The following is a 23,277-nucleotide window of genomic DNA, read 5'->3' on the forward strand; positions in this document are numbered from 1 at the left end:
CGTCTTGGGACTTCCATCAGGCGGGCATTTGTTTTCAATTTTAAAGCATCAACTCTGATGAGATTAGGGTAGATTTAGAAGACAGATGTTGCGCTGTTGAGACCGGCGGTTTCACCTGCAGAGGACGGGACTGTCACAATCTCATCTCTGATGTGCATCCATTACAGTGGGGGAGGATAATGGGACAGAGCTGTTACAAGGGCAGACTCCAACACTAACACGATTATGGTAATGACCACCAACAGCTACCCTGCTGAGCATCGAGCAGAGGCGCTGCGAAAGGGCAACTCCCAACAATTAATCACTGCCTGCGGATGGCTCTGGTGTCACCGATGCTCACTTCCAGGTGAGAAACATTCGCCAAATGTTATCAGTACCTCTGTAAGCATGATTCCATATTTTTTTTTAGATGTGTGGTTGGACCACACCGTGCCAGCATTTCATTTTCACTTTGTCCTTGAATATAGTCAGCCCGGAGTCACATTTTCACACGTGAGGGAACGACACCAGCGAGCTCTCACCTTCTAATTAGGTGCAGGGAATTAAGGAATGGTTGGTGTTAATTAATTAATAACGATGAAAAGAAGAAGTCCCATTGTGAGTCCCCAGGATGATGAGCTTTCTCTGTCTGCATTCTCCATTTAATGAAAGCTGACATTTTCCAGGTAGCGTCAGACCCCTCAGCACAAACATCTGTTTAAAAACCAATTATGTCTGATAAAAATATGAAAACATCCAAGGACAGGAACAGATGCCGGTCCCCCTTGTTTCACTGCCGTTCTATCCCCCATCAGCAACATGGTCTTTTGCCATGCCCTTCTGTTATTAATTGCAATAGCTGCTTGGCCTCATGAGGATCTATGTTAGGATGCTCTATCTGGGGCTGCATGGCTGTCGGCTTTACATCAATAGACGACACCCATATTGTACAGATGCACCTGAGGCACAGGCAGCCCTGGCCGCCCACCTGAGCAGACTTTGTTATTATTTCATGTAGACCTCGCTGAAATCTTGAGGGATAGCCCTTTCTGTGGTTTCAGGCAAAATACACATATCAGCCATAATAACAAATGATCTGCTACTTTGGACCGGGTTTATGTTTTTATTATCTTGCCTGCAACACGCGATGGGAGTCTTCCTCCTCGGCGGCACCAGCTGAGACAAATAAATGGTTCTTATCGGACAGTAGCTCAGAAGGCAGCTTATTTCATAAAGGATCTGCATTCACAGACACACACCATGTATCATTGAAGAAATTTGGCTGCTTTTATTCCATTTCTCAAACGTACCAGACATTATTCTGCACACAGGGGATGCCTCAGGACCCATCAAAACAGAGATCCAGAGCTTAAAATAGTTACAGGCCTGCTGTAGGCATGAAATCACAGATAGAGGTATTTTGGGTAAAACAAAGTGTAAGATGGGCCTCTGTGATGTGTGATCATATCCCAGGTGGGGAAAATAAAACGCCCCTCATTGTGTGTGTGTTTGGCTCGTCCACGGAGGGACTTGCATTGGGGGTTTATTAGAGCCAAGACAATAGAGGAGACATGATGGTGTTTTATTGATCCTCCTTGAAAATTCTGCCGCTAAATCCTCATCTTGACAACTGCGATCAACCACTGATATTACACTGAACATCTGCGTAAATAATATAGTACAAATTGTGATGTCTTTTTAAAGCAAATAAGTGAACAACTCATCATTTTTATTATAGTGCTCTTGCAGGGGAAACCTACATTGTATATATGAGTTTATTTCTTCTTCAGAAAGAAATCAGTCCGTGTAAATGGACTCAGTGTTTTAAAACATGACACTGATGACAAATATTTGTCTCCTGCTGTGCTGGGAGATCACACAGAAATAAAACCAGTTGTTCAAGCATAGCAATTAAAGCAAATAAATGCACCGGAAACCTACTGAGGGCCAGTAAAAGGTTATTCCCTGAGTGTGTAAAACAGAGAGTCTTAAGGGGGAAAAAACCCCTACAAAACAAAAAACAGTAACGATTATAAATCTGGAACAATTTGAGATTTCCCCACAATGACTTAGTTGAACCCTAACCCTCAGATATGTGAATGTGGAGTTAATCTCAATCCCATCTGCTCCCTAACCAGCATTACTTACCCGTCCCTGTTTTGAAATACTTCCTGAAATGACGACAGATACTTTAACAGCACGGCACTTGAAAACAGGCCCGGAAAAGTGTCACCTGGCAAATAAATGCGCATGAGATGAGGCGTAATGAGGGACTGCTGTGCTGTGATCTCATCTGCCCTCGGCTCACTACGGTAATACCTGACCCTCCGATGCACCAGCCATCAGCAGAGAGGGGGAGCTGGATTTAATCTCTTCATTACCTCGACAGAGCATTTCATTTCTTGGGCATCTGCGTGGCTCTGTGGTACAAGTGTGCCGGTGTTAGTTGTGGCAATTACTCAGGGTGATGTTGGGAGGCAGTGACAAACGACTGCAGGGGTGAGGCGAGATGGACAAAATATTTATAGAGAGGAATCCTTTGTTACAAAATGAGACTTAATTAATGCAGGGGTGTGGCTGTTTCTGGATCGTACCTTATTGGATATTTGGACGTTATTTTCTCCCCATTACTCTGCTAATTAGCCCCCAGGAACTGATAAAAGCTACTTAGCTGCTGCTAAATGAGTAAACACCCACATTGTTTTTAATCAAGCTCCTATTTTAGTGGTGATGTAATGAAATCATTATGGCGGGTTGGGGAGAACATAAGCTTGGAGCTGGTGTAAATATTGCATCAGGACTGAGGAACTATATCACCAATTATGGTTTATTATCAGAAATCACAAAGTGGGGACAAAAGTAAGTTTAAATAGCATCAGCTTTCATTTAGAGTTTCTTGCCACCTCCTGCTCTCAGCCTCCTGGTTGTCAGTGGTTAGCAAGCAGTGTGAATCTGATATGTGGCTGTTTGCTGGGTGTCAAAACAACACCATCATACGCTAAAATTAAAAAGAGATCTGGAGAGGGGAGCAGGAGCCTTTGGATCAGGAGGGAACACTGAGCGAAATACAGCAGACATGTCAGTAGTTTAGATGGCCCTTCATGCAGCCTGGATGCTGCCGCTGCTGCTCACAGCTGGGGACTCGACTGAGACTGATGAGGATAACAGGGATGATGATGAGTCTGTCTGTGGGGAGGGGGAGATGAGTACAACGCTGGCAAGAAGAAACCAGAAGAGGAGAGAAAAACCACTTAATAATAGGAGGAACAAGCTGCTAGGCAAACAATGGATGTGTTCTGTGCTGTTGAACAGATTTACACAGCTGATATGCCAATGAAAATGCCCCCAGACGCTGACAGCATTGCGATAATGAGATGATATGATGTAAATTATACAAGCTTATAATGGTAAATGGACTGTGTTAGTGCTTCCTCTGCATTCACACTCACATTCATACTAAGACGGCAGAATTAGTAACAAACGCAGCTTCTGGGGCTACATTGGGTTTGGGTTTCCTGCTCAATGGCACATAAGCAATCTGAGAGATTGAAACATGACCTTCACTGAGGGAGGAACCACTCTACAAATACAACAGCTTTTAACCAGAGGATCATCTTTCTAACTCTATCAGATCTAAACAGATTGTATTAAACAGCCTGTTCAATGGCAGGAAAATTATTTAAAAGTGGAATTTTTCAAAAATGGCATTGATATAATCTTACAGTCTTGTAAGATTATATCAATATAGTTTTAATATCAGTTTAATGTTGCTTTAAATTAGTAGATGTTTATGAGCTTGATTTTGATTTTCATTTGATTTCTATGTTTAAAACGTGCAGCATCCCCCTGCGCTGTGAACCAAATAACAATAAAACCCCTCTTCATTTTCATGATTGCATATAAAAATGACTAATTGTTTCATTGCCTGGAGTCGGTATCATGCCCCGGGTGAAACATAAAGCTTTGCTGCAACAAAGCAGCCGGCGCTCTCCTTTTCTTTTATGTGTCACATATACAATAACGCAGTTCCAAATCTGTTGAGGGGATATTGCTGTGCTGAAATATAACTTTAATGCCTGAGACATTAATTTATGCTGAAACCACTGAAACACTGAATAAGGTATGAAATCTTAAACTACAGTTATCTGCTCTAATCTGACTGGTTCAGCACACCAAAACCTCCAGCCTTTCTCCTTAGTCATGTCCACAGTAGAGAGGAAGGATGTATCCCACTTCCTAAACCCTCACCACGCTCCACGCTCTGCAGAGGAAAGAGGAGGATGCTCCTTGGGGATTAAACGTGAGGGTGGGTGTAGCAGACCCAGCCTAATTACAGCCTGACCAGTCACTCCCATGCTGGATGTTGCTTATTTTTTAATATAAGTATACTGCAAATAAATTCAAATGACTTTGCTGTACTTTATCATTATTTTGCTGTGCTCCATCATAACTGTCTGTTTTTCCATTCCTGGCTGTTTTGTAAGGAAACTCTTGGGTGACTACTGAAAGACTGGATGTTGTCTCTACAATGTACCATGTCTCTTTTTAGCAAGGGGACAATAGTGCTAAAGGAACAGTAGGAATGGCAAAGCAGGAAGTGTGCTGAGTACAACAGGAAATAGGAAGTGCAAGCAGGAATAAACGCTGTTGAAATAGCCAGAGGGAAATTTCCGTTGAACCATCTTAAGGTTCTCCTGCGAGCGATTCCTCCACTGTCCTTGACCAGTGTCTCCTAAAAATCTGATGGAATGTATTATTGCTAAAATCACATTAACAAATTGTCATAGATGAGGACACTTTATGCACTTGTCATATGACCACCAGGGGAAAAACTTAGATGCGCATATGGCTTTGAATAGACATTAAAAGGGAATGTTTGACATTAACATCATTGTGTCAAAGATAAATTCTGATATACAGACCTGGCTTACTGATTAGCCCAGTAGCCTTTAAAGGTGAAATATTCACCTACATTCACCTGAATGAATAATTCACAGTGGGCCCTTCAGTCTCATAGCTGCTTTGTTGTTTCAGCTAAGCTAACAACTAGCTGTATCTTTATACAGGTATATAGTCACCAGCTTTGAAATGAGCTCATATATAAAGAATATAATATTGCCAATTGAAAACATGTTTAATTGTGGCCATATCCAGCTTCTGTTTTAGTTTGGGACCTGTGACTAACAATATTTTAGAGAAAATTAAGCATTTATTGTCTGAATATTGAAATTGTACCAATAGTCACAAATCAGTTAATCAATCCTCAAGGACGAAACAATGGGAGAAAAATACATACAGCAGCAATATTGTGGCAAGTCCTCCTCCCTTGAAGGCAGGAAGTGTCAAGCACAGACGTCTCCAGGGCTCTGCCCATCAGAAACAGGAAGTTAAAAAGTACACACCAGCTGTAATGCTACACACCTCATGCGAAGAAGATGGATTTAAAGCCTTTATTTTTGTATTTTTGTGGATTGTTTGATCATAACTGAATCTATGGTTGGGCTATAATTTGCTCCTTGTGGTGTCTTCAATCAAATCAAGACCAGGACAATCTTAAACAATCATGCAAAGGTAAAAACAAACACCTTCTGCATTTTGACAACGTAGATTCGAAAATTCTCCAGGTAATTTCAATTGACAGTAAACACTTACATCCATAAACATCACATGTAAAGCACATTTATTGCTTTTTTATCACATACAGTGAGTATAGGATTTTTGTTGTGTGTTTCTAGCTCTATTGAAACAGAGTAGTGAGCGTTTCACACACACACAGGCACGTACATGCTCGTGGGTATTATAAACAACATAGAGTGTTTGGTTGAGTGTATATATAGAGTCTATAATTGCATTGTGGCCAGTGGTGATAAATCACCGGAGTCTTAATCAAAGCACCATAACGGAGAGAGTCATCAATCACTTTACAGCATCAGCATGAGGCTTCTTCTTGTCTTCCAGCTGGCAAACCGCTGCCTAACGTGAGCCATGCGGCTGTGACACATTTTCATTAGCACAATCAACACCACTTTGGAGGCGCTGACAAGAAGCCATCTAAAGGCAAATGCTACGTGAAGATCCACAAGAAGCTGATAAAGCTCAATTCTGGCACCAGCGCGTTCGAGGAGAGCGGAGATGGAAAAACATGAAAATGAGGAGAGATTTTTCCTTCAATGTGTCATATTAATTGTCAGCGGCCTCCGCTATGAAATGGTTGGAAAACTGTTGTATTCACGGCTTCCCTTTTATGATGGATGTCAGAGAGCTGCGTCACCTGAGAGGCTTGGTGACATTCAGAAGGTTCCTGTTTGAGGTGCTGGGATGGCAGATGGCATTTCAATAGAAAGTAGGTGTCACAGTGGAGGATGTTGCTAGTTTTAGTCCTCCACTGACCTACTTTAGATCCCCCCTAATCCAGTCCGAAGTTCCAGACACAATCAACCAGGGGCTTCATAAGTTTTCCCCTGATTTTATCCCCTGTTTAAATGTGAGCTCAATGACGGGGTTAAATGGACAGGGACAAGATAGACAGAACAGATTGAAAAAGAGAGAGGCGACAGAGGCAGCCAGCTATGAAGGACGTGGCCGCGGCAGTTATTTTTAGTTATCAGTTTCCAGAGGCCGTCATTTGGAACATCTCATTAAAAGTCATTCAAAAAAGAAAAAAAACTTTCCTGTTGTCCACACACACACACACACACACACACACACACACGCACACACACACACACACACACACACACACACACACGCACACACACACACACACACTTATAACTCAGATCTCTGGTGACCTTTGCGAAAGGAACCTACATCCATTTCCTTTAGGGGTTGGAGACAGATGGAGTAATTATGTTCTTGTGCCCAGGTCCACATCTCTTAATGCACAGGAATCCAGCTAAGGTTTATTAATTACTCGTAATGAGAAATTGAACACCAAGATTCATTTGGGTAATGCAGACACAGTAAATTGGATACTTCAGATCCTCAGCAACTTCGTGTGCTTTTTCATGCAGGAGCCAAGTACTACAGAATATAGGACAGTTAGGGCAATTTAAACAATTCCTTCCCGAGACTGGTTGTCAAATTCACATGGTCCATCCCTCTTGCTCTCTCTGTTCCTGGCTTTAACTGGTTTTATCAATAATTGCTAGTTGAGGGACAAATCCACCCAGAGCAGGGTAATTATCAAACCATTAGCCTACTGGCAGAGTCAATTAGTAATCTTTTCTTTGTCATTAAATTGGCTGCTCCTCTGTATTTAAAAGAAACCAAAACCCAACAGATCCATCTGTCCCCAAAGTTTGCGTAATTGCGCTAACACACACACATTAATATTTGTGACGAACAACATAGAATATAAACGTTAAGCGCTAAAATAGAAGACGAATATTTGAACAGCAGCCACATAAATAACGGGTGAACACTGCCACCTGCTGAAGGTGTCATGTATTGACATTTTCATAAAACCCGTCAACAACGTCGCCAATAATAACAATATTCAATGTCCATGGGGAGACTGTACGTTCTCTAATAGGTTATGTGAATTTTCTTTTTTAAATTCAAATTCCTCATCACAAATTAAGTTCGTCATTTGTTAAATCTACGATGAGACACAACTGGTACTCCCATGTTTTATTATTCTTTGCCTGGTTGTAGCTTCCTGGATCAAGCAGAAACTACGTAACCCTCTGTCCAGGCAGGACCGTGTTAAATGTCAACCTGGTGTACAGGCGCCGTTACAGCTACGTGCAGCAATGATTATATTAAAAAAATAACATTGCAATTAGAGCATAGCGCTGAAGGCAAAATGTAATGTTGGATGTGACCTTCTGTCCTTTGCCACAACAAAGTTACCCCTGAGAGTACCTCCCTGTAGATCTTGTTTTTGTTAATAATTCCACTCTATTTAAACTACGGTAAATGTTCAACATTTGTTTTGTGGCACACATGATAATTAATAACTGGACATACACATTGATGTTTTATATTAATATTGGTTTATACAGTACCTTAAATAATAATAAAAAACATGGTATTTATTTATTTGTTTATTTATTTACTTGTATAAAGAAAGGCCATTTCATTTCCGGTCAGGCCGCTTTATGACGTCATAGTGCTACGTGGAGAGGAAGTGGCGAGCAGGCTAATGCTAGCTTAGCTACTAGTTGAGAGCGACCAAAACAAACGATGACGGCCGGGCCAACAAGCCGAAAGAAGCTTGGAATAACAATGGGGATTTTTGTGTTTTAAGAGACATGTGTACACTTGCACATGCATGTCTCAACATTAAAGAAAACAAAGCTCGCTGTGCAGTAACGTTTTGGTAGGCTAACTTTGGTAAATAGCTAAGTGCTGGCTAAGTGTTTGCATAGTTATTCTGGACTACAAAGAATTTGGAATTGCGACAAAGTCTTCGAAGGACGATATTGTTATTGTCGAGAAATGCTGTGACGTTGACAGCTTTTTTATTTTTGTCATAATACAAGATTCTCCCTAACAGCCGTATCACGATTTCTGAAGTTAGTAGTAGTAAAAGCTAGCTTGCATAGTTGTCGAGATGAGTTGGTTCAACGCTTCTCATCTGTCAAGCTTCGCTAAGCAAGCTTTGTCATCAGCTCAAAAATCCATCGACCGAGTTTTAGATATCAAAGAAGATGACCAGTGGGGAGACACAACTGTAATGCCCTATGACGGTAAATAACTTCATTTAACTTGGTAAAAGCTTCGTGATATGATATGTTGATGTCTCGTTCTCACTACATTTCCTCTTGACAGATGTTACTTTACCTGCAAAGCTGTCTTTAAGTGGAGGATGGGGAATGACTCAATGGGAAGCTCCTCCTGAGGAAGAGACCGCCACTCCGCCTCCTTCGTCGGAGGCCATTACTACCCCTGTCACCCGTACAGTTGTGGATGAGTCCGAAAACTTTTTCAATGCCTTTCTGTCATCTGGGGATATACAGCCTGTGCCTAGTACCCAGGTAGTGTCTGTACCCCCTGCAAAGTCTCAGAGACGGCCTCAGGAGGACAAGAAAAAGAAAGAAGCTGCAGGCCAACAAAGGGAAACAGAGTCTCAAGAATCACCGTCTGTTGATTGGGATCAGACTAAAGAGTCGGTAACGGAGAGCAACAACAAGCCTCAGGGGTCACCTGATGAAGATGCTATACTTCTGGAGACTGTTTCTACAGACATTTCTGATACTGGTGAACTTCCTAGTGACCCTGATGGCAAAATGGGCAATGATGGGGAAGACGTTGGGTCAAGTGATTCTGTAGACTCAAAGTCAGAGCACTCAAGACTTCCACCTGTGCCACAAATTGAGGAGAATACAACAAAGTCCATCGAATCTTCTTGTGTCTCTTCAGAAACTAAGAGCACCAGCACAGCTGGTCCTTCATCTTCTTCAGTCTCTAAGGAAGCCTTGACGGAACATAAAGACTCAAAGGCAGAGGACCGTCAGAATGACACCCCCTCTCCCCCAGTCAGTGCTTTCTCCTCAGGGACGTCTACTACCAGTGACATTGAGGTGTTGGACCACGAGTCAGTCTTAAGTGAGAGCTCTGCCAGCTCCAGGCAGGAAACTGGGGAAAGTAAGGCTGGCCTTCATCTGATGCAGGGCTCCTTCCAGCTTCTCACTGCCTCCACCTGTGCAGATTTCCCTAGACTAGAAGACTATTCCAAACTCACAGAGAGCTGTGGCTCCTCCTCAGATGCTTTTGAGCGAATAGACTCGTTCAGTGTGCAGTCGCTGGACAGCCGGAGTGTCAGCGAGGTCAACTCGGACGATGAGATCCCCAGCAGTAGGACACTAGCATCTGTCACTGCAGGCTCTGTTATGTTAACGGACACATCAGTAGTGTGCGTGAAACCAGAAGCTCTGGAGGAGAAGGTTGAAGAGGAGGAAGAAGGAGAGCCCCTCATGGAAACAATCAGGGAGCAGCAGTCGGTAGATGAGATGGAGGAGAGTGGACGTAGTGCAACACCAGTTAATAGTGACCAGCCTGAAGAGTGGGTAGAACAAGAATCTGAGGCTAATTCTACACTGGTGGAGCAGTCCTCCAAAGCTGAAGCAGTGGTTGTTCCACCAATCACAGAAGACATGAAAAGTTTCTCCACCGTACAGATTTTGGAGCTTCAAAAGGTAGTAACTGGAATAATGTAATAGTCATGGATAGTAACTGGAATGATGTTATAGTCATGGATAGTAACTGGAACGATGTTATAGTTGTAAGAATTAACCTCCATCAATGCATTCCAGGTCATTGACGAGCTGTCGAGCCGCCTGGAGCAGAGAGAAACTCAACTGCTGACAGTCAGCAAAGACAAGGCCAAGCTGGAGGAAGAGTGTGACAACCTTAAAGAGTGAGTTTGTTAGATGAACAATGCTGCTGTTGAGCTTGATAAGGGAGTTGTGCTGACCAAGAGACTTTTCCAGATCCGACTGGGTCAGAGTGGAATTCTCAGTGTTATATTTTATGAAATTGTCTCACATTGTAATCGCCAAATTATTCTATTGATCCTGCAGTGAGATATTGAGCCTGAAGGCTGAGAGCGCCACTGTTCAGTCCCTCAAAGATGAGTTCACCCAGCGCATAGCAGATACGGAGAGGAAAGCTCAGCTGGCCTGCAAAGAAAGAGACATAGCCAAGAAGGTCATTTGAATTATTGATGATCTGACAATGGATTTTCTTTTTTAACTAGAGGAGCATGTTCAAATCATATGTCCTATTTTTGAATCCCTTCAGGAAATAAAAGGTTTGCGAGAGGAACTCTCCACAAGACTCAACGCTAACGATACCATGGAGATCATCAGAGAAAAGGAAGAGCAAATACGAGGCCTTTTGGAGGAAGGTGAAAAACTGTCCAAGCAACAGCTGCAGCACAGCAACATCATCAAGAAACTGCGTGTGAAGGAGAAAGAAAGTGACAACAGGATCACCAAGCAGCAGAAGAAAATCAAGGACCTTGAAGAAGAGTTGAGCCAACTGCAGCAGGTCAGACTGAGCTACAGCACAAAGTTACTATTTTTTTGTTACGGCAAATATAAGGAGGCAATATCGCTGTTGGGCCATATTGTTTTGTCTGTTCTCAATTATGTTCATGTCATTCGGCCCCTTTTGATTTCTAGGTGTTAGATGGGAAGGAGGAGGTGGAGAAACAGCATCGGGAAAACATCAAGAAGCTCAACTCCATGGTGGAGCGGCAGGAGAAAGAGCTGAGCAGGCTGCAGACGGACACCGAGGAGCTGCAGGAGACCAACAGAAGCCTGCAGTCTGCTTTGGATACCTCTTATAAGTAAACCCTGACACACCCTCAGCGGAGCCCAGATCTGTGTATTTAAAGTCACATGCCAGCTGCTATTCTGTCAACTGCAGGCACACATCCTGGAGATGTTTATTATTGTTATCCATAAACCTGTAGATGAACTTTGACCCTTACATTTAGAGGTTTCTTGTGCCATACTGGAGTAGTACCTGTGTATGTCATCAGGGAGCTGGCAGAGCTGCATAAAGCAAACGCCAGCAGAGCCAGCGAGGCCGAAGAAGCCGCTCTTAGTCGCGATGCACTAGTGAAGGAGAAGCTGAGTCTGGCTCTTGAGAAGGCCCAAGAGGAGGCTCGGATTCAGCAGGAGGCCCTGGCAAATCAGGTGAGGCCTCTTCACTGACAACACGCAGCTCATGTTAACAAAATGAAGCGATCCGATTATGTCAAGCAAACCGAGTCCTCCTGCACAGGTGGGTGACCTGAGATTGGCTCTGCAGCGGGCAGAACAACAGCAAGCAAGGAAGGAGGACTACTTAAGGGAGGAGATCAGTGAGCTACAGCAGGTAACATAGTGCTGCTGTTTCACATTACACAGCATAATAAAAACAAGCACGCATCAAGCAGGTGCTGTATTAGGCTGTAACAGGAGTGCACATCACACTGTCCTGTCATCCTCCACAGAGGCTCCAGGAGGCTGAGACCAGGAACCAGGAACTCAGCCAGAGCGTCACATCAGCAACGCGTCCCCTGCTGCGACAGATTGAGAATTTACAGGCGTCGCTGGGTGGGCAGGCAGCATCCTGGGAAAAACTGGAGAAAAACATCTCGGATAGATTGGGTAAGAGTCCCTTCTTACATCTTGCTATCTCATATGTCTGTGGGCTTATGGGAGGAACTAATGCTTGGTTTTTAATTTTCTTTTTTAATCAAAGCGGATTCCCAGGCACAGCTGGCCATTTCTGTGGAGAAGGAGCGTTCAGCATCAGAAGAACTGATGTCCTTTAAGTCCCAGCTGGCCTCTCTGGAGTCCCAGAATTCCCTGTTCCGCCAGGAAAAGGCACGGCTCCTGTCTCAGCTGGAGGCAGAGAAGAACAAGAGAGAGAAACTAGAGGATGACTGTTGCAGGTAGCAAATTATTAGTATTTTTTCCTATTTGGCCTTCATTTATTCATTTTCATTGAAGCCTTTAAAAACGCTTTTTTCTTTGTTAACTGCAGCCAATTTAGAATGTGTGTAAAGACAGACTTTGCGACCCCATACGTATATTGTGTGACAGTTGGTGTCGTGGCTAATACCCTATTGAATGCTAGACAATGTGGGATGGGTCCACTGTCAATAGGGCTTGTATAATAGGAGTCTCTGTAGGGCCAGTGGCGCAATGGATAACGCGTCTGACTACGGATCAGAAGATTCTAGGTTCGACTCCTGGCTGGCTCGGTTTCTTTTAAATCATGAAGGAATCAATATTACCATAAAGTCCCCCTGCAGATGCAGCTCCTGCAAAGCTTCCCTATAACTCTGTTTTCCCCTTTGAATTTCCCACTGTTTTAAAGAACCATTCTTATTCCCCATGAGAACATCTCTTTATAGACACATTTTCTCTCTCTAGGGACCACATTGAGCTTGAAAATTTGCGAGGAGAACATATGAGAGTGCTGGAAGAGACAAAGAAAGAAAAGGTGGCTCTTTTGTTTTCATACCTTTTGTCTTTGAATCAGCTCGCTCAAGCGCGTCTTGTTTCTTTTCCACTAGCTGCTGCTGAACAACCAGTTAGAGATGGAGAAAATGAAGGTGGAGCAAGAGAAAAAGAAGTTCTTCTTGGCACAGGAGGTGCTCAGAGAAAAGGTGAGGGAGAAGAGTTTACAGTTTTAGAGACATGAAAAAGTAGTGAATATTATACGTTATATATAATTGTGAAAATAACCTGATTGTGAGGATAAAAGCATGGAAATTAGGAACAGAGCACAAAACTTTTACCTGTTAACATTTTTTTAGCCCCGGAGATTCAGAGATTCAACTCAACTGCAACTGCCAATGTCACTGGTTCAAGGCAACGATTATTTTTATCAGAAATGTTCAAATCATTTGTCTTTTAGGAGCGGAAGTCCCTGACCCTCTCTATAGTCGAGCCTCCAGCCTCGTCCACGCCAACCCTGTCCCGTTCCAGCTCCATCAGCGGTGCTGACACTGCTGGTCTGCACACTTCAGCTCTCTCCCAGGTACACACTGGAGGAATTATAGGGATTGAGGTGTATGAATTCATTTTTGTAACGTAAGAAAGTCCTGCGGGTTTTCTGAATCCACAGGATGACTCCTTGGACCATTCACTGACAGCCATGAACTTGTCGATGTCAATGGGGGGGACCAACGTGTACGAGGCCGCCAGGTTCTCTGGAGGCTCCAGCATCATGGAGAATCTCCAGTCTCAGCTGAAACTGAGAGAGGGAGAGATAGCACAGCTGCAGGTACCAGTGCAGAACAACTGCAGGGCTAGTGTCACAGACAACCATTAGTTTCTGGTTTTTAAAAGCATTTTTGGAATATTTTCCAGCTTGAGATCTCAAATCTGGAGAGGACTCGTGCTGTGATGGCTGAAGAACTCGTCCGACTCACCAATCAAAATGATGACATGGAGGAAAAGGTGAAAGAGATCCCCAAGTTAAAGATTCAACTCAAGGTAAGCTCCGCGAGAAGAGACGACTTCATCGATGCTGCCTTTTTGTGGGGTGCTCTTTCTTTTAAAAATTGATACGTGAATGTGCATTTCAGGAGCTGGAGCAGAGGCACAACACCATCCTGCAGATGTATGGTGAAAAAGCCGAAGAGGCAGAGGAGCTGAGACTGGACCTTGAAGATGTGAAGAATATGTATAAAACCCAGATAGATGAACTGCTGCGAAACCAGAAATGAACACTTTTATTACTGTTTGTTTTACTTCTGGGACACTGGGAAAACACAGCTCAAAGAATCAGTTTTATTTAGTCACTGAAAGCATAGTTTCTTACTTGTTTGTTTCAGTTGTTATTGCATATATTTAATTGGTCATGGGAATGCTGGGTTTATACGTAATATATGTTAATAGACATTAGGTATGAAGGATAATTAATCAGTCATGAGTCCTGATCTGAATTTAGCTTTTACACATTCTAAAATTTTGGGTGGATAATATACCTGATGGAGATTGTGAGGGTTTTTGCACTATTATTTGCACAGTCATTCAGAGAGAACATATATAAAATGTACAGAAAGAAAGTATTTAAATCTTAGGGGGTGTGATCTCAAGAGTAGATTGTGATTAAAATCCCAAAGACTGGACTTGTACAAATATGTAAAAAAATAAACTTTCTTTTTCTTTTCCTTTGCGGGGAGCGTAAAGATATAAACACAATAACTTGCGTTGATTTGCGTCGGACAGCAGGTAGGCAGGTAGGATTATCAGCGCCACCTTGTGGCGGAGGTGGGTCACTACACCCCAGACGATTTCCGGTGTTATGGCGACCATCGGCAACATCACAGCTTCATTGTGGAGGATTACTGTCTGGACATCCAGGTATTGTTAAACTCCTCTCTGACAAACCCGTAAAAACTTATGTCCACCCCAGCTGTGGCAATGCCTGCCAGTGTTATTAAACCTTATCTGCGTGTGGTACACATGTATCGGACGTTTTTCGCCTTGTTCGGTTCTGTCTGATGCTACGTCGGTGCGCTTTAAATAAGACCTAATCTCCGTGCACCGCTACCTGTTAGCCGCAAAAATCCCAGACTTTTGTCCTCCAAATGCTTTCCTATTTAAACGACTCTGCAAAATCAAAGAGTAAGTAATGGCTTATTACCTCTACCTTCCCCCGAGGCTTAGTTTCCCTCCTTTATTGTCTAAAGTCATCGAATTAGTTGCATTCGTAAACTAATGTTAGCTTTAGTTGTTGTTAAATTGGTGTAAATTATTACCGTGATGATTCTTGGGTTTAAGGAGAACGGGGAAAAAAGAGCATATCTGGAAAAATAAATTGATTAATTTGTAATGTTTTAATGGCCATGTGTTATTTTGAAACCTGCTTCTACGGAGATTTGCCCTGAATCCTTGAATGAAAGAAAATAGTTTCCAATAGTTGGATGTAATAAATCACAAGAATTTAATAAGTAATCACTGGCTTCGCTGTTGTTAACTTTGCATTTATAACAATGGAACTGCAACAGAAGTAGAAATCCTTCTGTCATTGTCTTACTTAAGACTGAATATAATATACTGTATATCCCATTATTATCAGCCCTCCAGTCTAGGCCGGAAAAAGAGTCAGTAACACAGAACTTCCTGCAACGGGACCCTTTTCCTTCTTTGGAGTTGAGATTTGCTCGGGCTTCTCACACACTTGCTTGGTGTGTGCAGTATTTAGTGGTGTTATTTGAAAGTGCATGTCTGTGTCTGCTCTGTTTTTCCTCCTCTCAGGGTGCCGTGAAGGAGGATATCTCACATGAATGTGTTATTCCGACTATGCTGCTCGAGGTGGTGCTGGGCATTGTTTTTCCCTTCGCTGTGGTCACCGCTGACAGTGCCACAAACCACAAACCGGCGCCCCTGCTCAGCTACAACGGGATATCTTTACCGTCGGATCATGTTCCTTATTTTCTCAACAACAACAAGAAGTTAGCAAAGCAGTGCCGCTCGGACCCCCTTTGCCCTTTTAGAGTAAGCTGTGTCCTCTGAATACGCCAAACTAATTGCTAGTAACCTCATTGTAGCGCCATTCTTCTTGGTTTTATAACAGGATGCACTGCAGGATCTGTCTGTGTGTTGGGGTTATGAGAAGAACTGTGACCCAGGAAAACGCTTTAGCTATCCAGTCTGTACCAGAGCTGACTATGGATGGTAGCGTTCCTTGAATTATTGTGTCTTGCCACTTGGTTTTGTTCATTTTTGGCACACATCACAATTTTTTTTTGTTCCTCCTGACTTGTCAGGACCCACTCGCTGGAGACGGCTCGGGAGATTTTCTGGAAACAGGCTGATTTTGGATATGTCAAAGAACGCCTGTCTGAACTCAAAGCACTCTGCAAGGCCAAAAAGCTAGTAAGCCTGCTCATTTCCTTAGTTCCCATGGGCCTGTTGAGTCAACAGGAAGAAACAACAGGTAGAGACTGTTAACCAAAAGGGTCAACACACAATAGCGCAGACTTTCCGCTTCTGGGTGGAAATTGAGTTTAATATAAACATACAGGTCACTCTGACAATATCCCAGCTCCCCATTTTATTAACACTGGCTAATAAAATCTGTTCCTAATGTTTTGTAGGGGGGCTCATCATTAAAATGCAGCTCATACACTCGTTTCTGTAAGGCGACCAACCTTTACCTTGACTTGCGTAAGCCACGCAGAAGTCATGAGAGGTCAGTAGAGATGAGAGCAACATGCTGAAAATACCCTGACGACAGCGAAGTTGTCTTGAAATTTGCTGTTTTCTGTTGCAGATATAAGGAGGACTTCATTCAGAAGGGTGAGCTCGGAGGCCACTGCAGACTCAACAAGGCTGCACTTGCCGCAGAGGGAGACCACAAGAGTCCTCTGCAGTCATGGTTAGTCCACAAACACACACTGAGCCTTAAAAGTCTCCAAAAGCCTTCCCTGACCGGGAATCGAACCCGGGCCGCGGCGGTGAGAGCGCCGAATCCTGACCACTAGACCACCAGGGACCTGTGTAGCCTGAGTACAACAAATTCCTCCCAGTGGGAAAGGAAACCACGTGTTGCAGGAATGTGGGGGTGCTCAGTAGGTGGTGTGTGCACATGCTCCTCAGTGTCCACTGGGCCAGTGGCGCAATGGATAACGCGTCTGACTACGGATCAGAAGATTCTAGGTTCGACTCCTGGCTGGCTCGTTTCGTTATTTTAAATCACATCAAAACTTTGATTTGTTTCCTGAAACAGTAGTTTCCCTGTTTGTCAGAAATATAACTGCACTGACAACATTGTGATGGTGTAAAGTTTGATGATGGTGTAATGTTTGCTGAAGGTATGCAGAACTGCAGACATACACAGAGCTGGATTCTGATCCAATAGAAAATGGGCAGTGTGACCTTACTGTTGACAAACCAACGGTTTTCATGAAACTGGATGCTGGTAAGAAATGATAACGTCCATCTTCCTCATTTTACACTCTATGTGTATGTGAATATGTGAGACTGCTGCTAAAGTGTGAGCGTTCTCCTCTCTTCAGGAGTGAACATGTACCACCACTTCTGTGACTTTGTCAACCTCTACATATCGCAGCACATCAACAACTCCTTCAGCTCAGACATCAACATCGTCATGTGGGACACGGTGAGTACTGGTGCCTACTTCAGGGAAGAATCGTGTCACTTATCTGGCCAAATTTTCAAAATAAAACACCAAACATGCACCATTACATTTCCTGCATCTCCTCGTGCGCTCTGCAGAGTTCATATGAATATGGAGACCTGTTCAGTGAAACATGGAGGGCGTTCTCACAAAACGACATCATCCACCTGAAGGTGTACGACAACAAAAGAGTAGGTTTGGTTCTGTGGCGCCGCGTCAGTGCAGACTGTCCGCTTGATGTGTCACTTTCTGTCCGTGTTTACTCACATGTGTCGTCCTCAGGTGTGTTTCAGAGATGCCCTCTTCTCCCTCCTCCCCAGAATGAGATACGGCCTCTTTTACAACACGCCTCTGGTGAGACGCACGTGCGACAGCGAGAACATTAGCATGCGCGGCTGCTAACCTGCGATACTTCCAGGGTATTTGCAAATTGCCGCGCCTTGAAATCTCCGTGGCGTTCCGCATCGTAATTCAAGTTTTTGCATTTCATCTCACTTCCTGTGGCAAATTTGTTTCCTGATCTTTTGCCGTGTGCACGGGCACACACTTTAGTCATAAAAATGCCTCTCAGGTCAGATGTATTTGAAAGCACCGCAGTTGCTTATCTTATTTAAATGATAATTCCGGGGAGATTATTGTAAAGTTGATACAGTATAAATATGTGTTGTCCCGGCTTTGGAGCCTTGAGGCGTGAAATATTGATAGGTTGGCCTCGGGCAGATGTTTTTGATTGTTCCTGCAGCACGCGTCATGTTTATATGCATGTGCAGGTATTTACGGCCTCTGCACAGCGTTGTGTTTGTGAAATTGCGAGACTTGGGAAATGCATAGGCTCATGTGATATTCATTCCAGGGAGATTAGGAAATATGTTTACTGCTGTCAGGTTCTGCCGGCGTTAAATTTCTCATCACCATTCAGGTCTCCGTGTGGACGGATTCAATTCATTTATAATCACAGCAGATCTTTTTTTTAAAAATACGCATCATTAGGGTACTAACGGGGCCGTGTGATGTATGTCGTGTTTATATCTTTTAAATGTTGAGTCGAAATAATGAAAAATATACGCTTTTCTCTGTAATCAGATATCAGACTGCTACAGTGAAGGCATGTTCAGAGCGTTCTCACAGCACATCCTCCACCGACTGCACGTCCCCCAGGATGGCCCAAAGGTAGGAAGAATGATGGTCGCCCCCCAGCGATGCAGTGTCTCTGTAACGCCGTACGTCATCGTTGGCACTCTTCCGATCTGGCATGAAGTTCTTCGCTATGACCAATAGATGTCGCTGTTTGCTCTGAGAGTGAGAAAAGCTTCAGTATGCTTCAGCTGCCTTTAAAGTCTTCATGTTGTCTGAAGCTCGCTCTAAAATGAGACCGTATGAACACCCCTGCAGTCTGTTTCTAAGAGGAGCTGTTGTTGGCACCTCCCTGGTGGTCTAGTGGTCAGGATTCGGCGCTCTCACCACCGCGGCCCGGGTTCGATTCCCGGTCAGGGAACTTACCGTTTTTGTAATCAGAAAGATTCTTAGTTGATTATTCAGATAACCAAGGTTTCCTCTTTACATTGAGCAGGGAACCAAACAACAGTTGAATCTTTCCATGACGTGCAGTTAAAGCCGCTCCTCTGCCTTATCAGACTGATTCTTGCCTACAAACCAGCACGACACACGAAGAGCAGCCTTTTAACTGAAGTCAGTGATGTCATAACTGAGCAGATATCACCGCGGCTGAAAGGTCACAGAAATAATGTGAATGGTGTCACGCATGCACGATCTGTGTCTGATGTCACCAAAGCTCTGCACATGTATCCATGTCCATCTCTGACACGTTAACTGCTGCGGTCCCGAGGGTTATTTTTCTGATCCTGGGTTGCGCGCTAATGAGCCACAAAGGATGGCAATTTCTCTCACTCATTTGGTATTCACGGCCTTCCCCCCGGGAAGTACGCTGAGAAGGTTTTCAGCTGCACACAGTGCTGGTGGCGATAGAGGGCTGATGACTGAAAGAGAGGTCCTCTCGGTCCTGACCCCCTCCCCTGGCTCCTGCCTTTCATCCTCAGATTAATGACAGCCGCTCACACTGCTGCTCTTCTCTATTGTGTCTCTCAACCCCACATCTCTCCTCATCACGAGGTCCTTTAGCAGCTTTCATTTCAATTGATAATGAGGTGCACTTGGGCGGGGTCAGTTTGCCCTGTATCGCACTAAAACACCCAGTGCCCCGCTGGCCCCATGGCTTTGCATCAAGGAGCATCCTTTTGATGAGGAGAAGGGCGGCCTGAAAGTCAGCACATTGCAGACATGGCACACTCCTGAGGCCTAGATGACGCTGTATAGTCATGTCTAATTAGTATGATCAAATACTTTTCTATTGTTTGAAAGTTCCTGCTTTAAGCACAAGGTGGCAGTAAAGTCTTTCATCTGGTAGGAATGTCACGCCAGGAAAACTTTGCTTCCTCTCCTCTGTGTTTTAGCAGAAGTCAAGTGTTGGCAGGGGATTTTTCAGTCATTTTAAATAAACATCTTGTTTTCTTCGCTGCTATCTTTCCTGTCCTTGGCAAATTGATTATGGGGTGTGCTGCTGTTTTCAGGACGGACGTGTTCGTGTCACTCTGCTGGCGCGCAGCACAGAATACAGAAAGATCTTAAACCAAGTGGAGGTGGGTTCAGCGGCACCCTCCCTCCCTCCCTCCCTCCCTCCCTCCCTCCATCACATCTTTGTTTCCTTTTCTCCGTACTCCATCTTGTTGTGACACCTGTCTTTCTGCTCCCTTCTCCTGTCCTTCTCTTTGTCACCTTCCCTTTCCTCAGTCTGTGCTGCGCTCTCTCTCCGGCGGCTCCTCCTTTACATTATTGATTTCCTGCCCACATTTGCTAAACGCCTATTTGAAATCTTACTTACTATAAATGCCTGCATAAATAAATGGAAAAAAGGTTCATTGAGTCACTGCCAGTTTGTTTGCTATTTCTTCCCTTCCAGCTGGTGAACGCCCTCAAGACGGTCCCTAACCTGGAGGTCAATGTGGTGGACTACAAATATAAGTGAGTTATGAAGCCTTTGCTGTAGTCTTGCACCTCCCAAAGAGTGGAAAGGGAGCATGGTTGATATATGATGTGTCTATCTTTAAGGGATGTTCCATTTCTGGTGCAGCTGAAGACTACCCACAACTCTGACATCTTTATAGGGATGCACGGGGCTGGCCTCACGCACCTCCTTTTCCTCCCCGACTGGGCTGTCATCTTTGAGCTGTGAGTGACACTGCAAGTGTGTGTGTGTGTGAGAGAGAGAGAGAGAGAGAGCGACAGAAGACAAAGAAGGGAGCAGGAAGAGCAGAGACCAGAGCGCTTGACTGTGAAATAGTGCCTAATTAAGGAGGCATTTATCATACCTGGCCTCCCTGGGTGGAGCAGCTGAGCTGAGCTGAGCTGAGGAAGATGTCTTGTTGCTGCATTTTGGGGCGCAGCGCCAGGACTGTGATATGCATTGTGCGGTAAAGTGTGTGCATCTGTCCCTCCCAGATATAACTGTCAGGATGAGAGCTGCTATCGAGATTTGGCTCGACTGCGGGGTGTTCGATATGTGACCTGGCAGCAAATGAACAAAGTGTTCCCACAGGACAAGGTGGGGGGAGTCCCGCACGAGCATCACTAACCCAGCGCTCATATCACGCTGAGCTTCCCTGTGCTGTGTGTTTGATCTGTACCTCCCTCTCGTCTCTCCCAGGGTCACCATCCAACCCTCGGGGACCATCCAAAGTTTACCAACTACTCCTTCGACGTGGCAGAGTTCATGCGTATCGTACTGGAGGCGGCTGATTATGTCACACGCCATCCCAAATGGCAGCGTCGGACACCTCGAGATGAGCTCTAGAGTGCTGTTACCTCACTGTGTCATCTGATCTAAGCACCTCCTCACAGAGTCACTTTTAAAACATGTTCCTAAGGCCCCTCCCATGATTTTGATGTTGAATGACACACATATCAGGAGCAAAAGCAGGACTTCCTCTCTCTGGGATCCAAGGAAAATGAACGCCTGACAGAATTCCTGTCTGTCTTCTGGTGATCTCTGTCTGCTTCAACCATGTCCAATGTCAGACCGTGTCCCCAGTTCATCTAGAATTAGGTCAGTCCCCAGAAGCAGACATATTTCTAAACGGTGTTAAAGACTGTATTCAGAGATAATCTACTGTATGCCAGTCAGTATTGGGCTTCTTTGGCTCCAGGTTTGAATAAGTTTCACCAGCTCCATTAGCCTCGGACCGCTGAGAGGATGATCCGCCTGGAGCCGCAGCATCTGGAGAGAGACGAGACGCATCTTATGTTTCTTCATTACCTCCGCCGCGTCTGCCTCATTCCGTGCTGGCAAAGTTGGCTAATGAGCAGCTGTTCTGGCGTCCCTTCTCACGCGACATCCTGTCAGATCCCATCAGAGTCACCTTGATTCGAGCCTCCTTACAGACATTTGACAATCACACCAGAGTTATGAGCACAGTCGGTATATGATCTGGCTGCACTGGCTGGACTTTAACAGGCTGCTTGATCAGAAATGCTAAAAAACTGAAATGTATGTTTGAGGGAAAGTTTTCTGTAAAGTCAACACTCCAAAAATATTTTAATAATATAAAACAAATACAAATCTTTGGCTGTGTCTTTGTTTTCCTTCCTTTGATGCCATTTAATATTTAAACATGCACTCCTCCGCTTTAACAGCATTTCTACTCACATTTCATAAATGTGTGCATTAAAAAAATGCAGTCATTGATCAAATGAGGATGTTGCGCTGTTCTCAGCTCCCTCTTCTAAGGAGGTTTGACTGCTTATTCTTTTACGGTCAATTTGTGTAGAACAGAATCCATGCAATCTGGTGCAACGTCTCAGCTCAGCGGTTCCTTTCTGTGTTTCTGGGCCTCCTCCTGAGCTCCATGTTTTATTAATTAATGAAGATCACGCTGAACTCAGACAGACCTTCTTGGCCAACTCTACTCAACTATTACATATGCAGAAGCTGTACAATATTTTTGAAATAAATAATTCTCTAAAAAGTGCTGAAGCTCATCTTTCTGTCTGTTCTGGCTGTATTAGACATCAGAGATTTAATTCATCTTAATTTAATCAATCATCTTTTGAAGTCTGACCTTGGAGGGGGGAAGAAAATTGGGCCTGTGCTCCGCCAGTTCTTGCTGATATGAGACAGCTCTTTGCTGTGGCTTTCATTATTTCAGGGAGTTCAGGTCTGAGGAGGGAAAGGGCTCTTGGCAAAAGGGCACTTGTTCAGTTTTTACTGTCAACATAATAAATCGGGATGACCTCAAAAAGAAAGAAAAAAAAGACTACTACAGTGACGCAGATTGTCCACACGGGGGCAGTATAAGATCACAGATGAGTCCCGGTGGTCCTGCGCTGGGTGAACAAGTTACTCCAAAACACGTACAGTAAAAGAAAATATTTAACGGACTATATTAGAAATACTATATGTGATTTATTTGGTAAAACATAATTACACTGGATCACATCTGTTTGTGAATGTTATGTTTATTGGCACCCAACTAGTCATCTGGTCTGTCGCGAATGGACAGGCCTACTACTATTTATGGCTCTGATCAGGTTACCGCCATTAACCTAGTAAAGAAATACAGGCAGTCTATGCATCTAATGCAAAAGGGGCCGTTATGCCCTTCCACCTCACCTTCGAGGCGGTTTTTC

At 44.0% G+C, this 23,277-nt stretch overlaps 2 protein-coding genes and 4 non-coding genes across 8 annotated transcripts; 5 read left to right on the forward strand and 1 right to left on the reverse strand.

Moving 5' to 3' along the window:
* Window positions 1-8,086: 8,086 nt before the first annotated feature.
* On the forward strand, window positions 8,087-14,602 carry tmf1 (TATA element modulatory factor 1). The gene is made up of 16 exons (XM_057029881.1): window positions 8,087-8,672; window positions 8,755-10,121; window positions 10,239-10,342; window positions 10,506-10,632; window positions 10,726-10,974; window positions 11,109-11,275; window positions 11,471-11,627; window positions 11,716-11,808; window positions 11,927-12,083; window positions 12,178-12,370; window positions 12,855-12,924; window positions 12,998-13,090; window positions 13,342-13,464; window positions 13,552-13,710; window positions 13,797-13,922; window positions 14,015-14,602. Exons 1-16 carry the CDS (start codon window positions 8,537-8,539, stop codon window positions 14,153-14,155), a joined length of 3,462 nt encoding a protein of 1,153 aa, XP_056885861.1. The 5' UTR covers window positions 8,087-8,536; the 3' UTR covers window positions 14,156-14,602.
* Window positions 12,610-12,682, forward strand: trnar-acg (transfer RNA arginine (anticodon ACG)). Its single transcript has one exon. It is a non-coding gene; the product is annotated as a tRNA-Arg (tRNA).
* A 94-nt stretch (window positions 14,603-14,696) lies between the features above and the next one.
* On the forward strand, window positions 14,697-22,214 carry eogt (EGF domain-specific O-linked N-acetylglucosamine (GlcNAc) transferase). 3 transcript variants are annotated; one of them, XM_057029882.1, is made up of 16 exons: window positions 14,698-14,795; window positions 15,693-15,932; window positions 16,012-16,112; window positions 16,205-16,313; window positions 16,535-16,629; window positions 16,711-16,815; window positions 17,252-17,358; window positions 17,456-17,559; window positions 17,676-17,768; window positions 17,860-17,931; window positions 18,661-18,747; window positions 20,166-20,234; window positions 20,555-20,616; window positions 20,704-20,823; window positions 21,094-21,196; window positions 21,299-22,214. In XM_057029882.1, the coding sequence occupies exons 2-16, from the start codon at window positions 15,738-15,740 to the stop codon at window positions 21,443-21,445; spliced, it is 1,569 nt and encodes a 522-aa protein (XP_056885862.1). In that variant the 5' UTR covers window positions 14,698-14,795; window positions 15,693-15,737; the 3' UTR covers window positions 21,446-22,214. The 3 variants fall into 3 exon arrangements, with proteins under 3 accessions (XP_056885864.1, XP_056885862.1, XP_056885863.1); XM_057029883.1 differs by lacking the exon at window positions 14,698-14,795 and adding an exon at window positions 14,812-15,059; XM_057029884.1 differs by lacking the exon at window positions 20,166-20,234 and having other exon boundaries at window positions 14,697-14,795.
* trnae-cuc (transfer RNA glutamic acid (anticodon CUC)) lies at window positions 16,861-16,932 on the reverse strand. The gene has a single exon. It is a non-coding gene; the product is annotated as a tRNA-Glu (tRNA).
* Window positions 17,045-17,117, forward strand: trnar-acg (transfer RNA arginine (anticodon ACG)). Its single transcript has one exon. It is a non-coding gene; the product is annotated as a tRNA-Arg (tRNA).
* On the forward strand, window positions 19,001-19,072 carry trnae-cuc (transfer RNA glutamic acid (anticodon CUC)). The gene has a single exon. It is a non-coding gene; the product is annotated as a tRNA-Glu (tRNA).
* Window positions 22,215-23,277: the final 1,063 nt, after the last annotated feature.

Source organism: Takifugu flavidus, chromosome 4, assembly GCF_003711565.1.
Source record: "Takifugu flavidus isolate HTHZ2018 chromosome 4, ASM371156v2, whole genome shotgun sequence".
In the NCBI taxonomy this organism is placed as follows: Eukaryota; Metazoa; Chordata; class Actinopteri; order Tetraodontiformes; family Tetraodontidae; genus Takifugu; species Takifugu flavidus.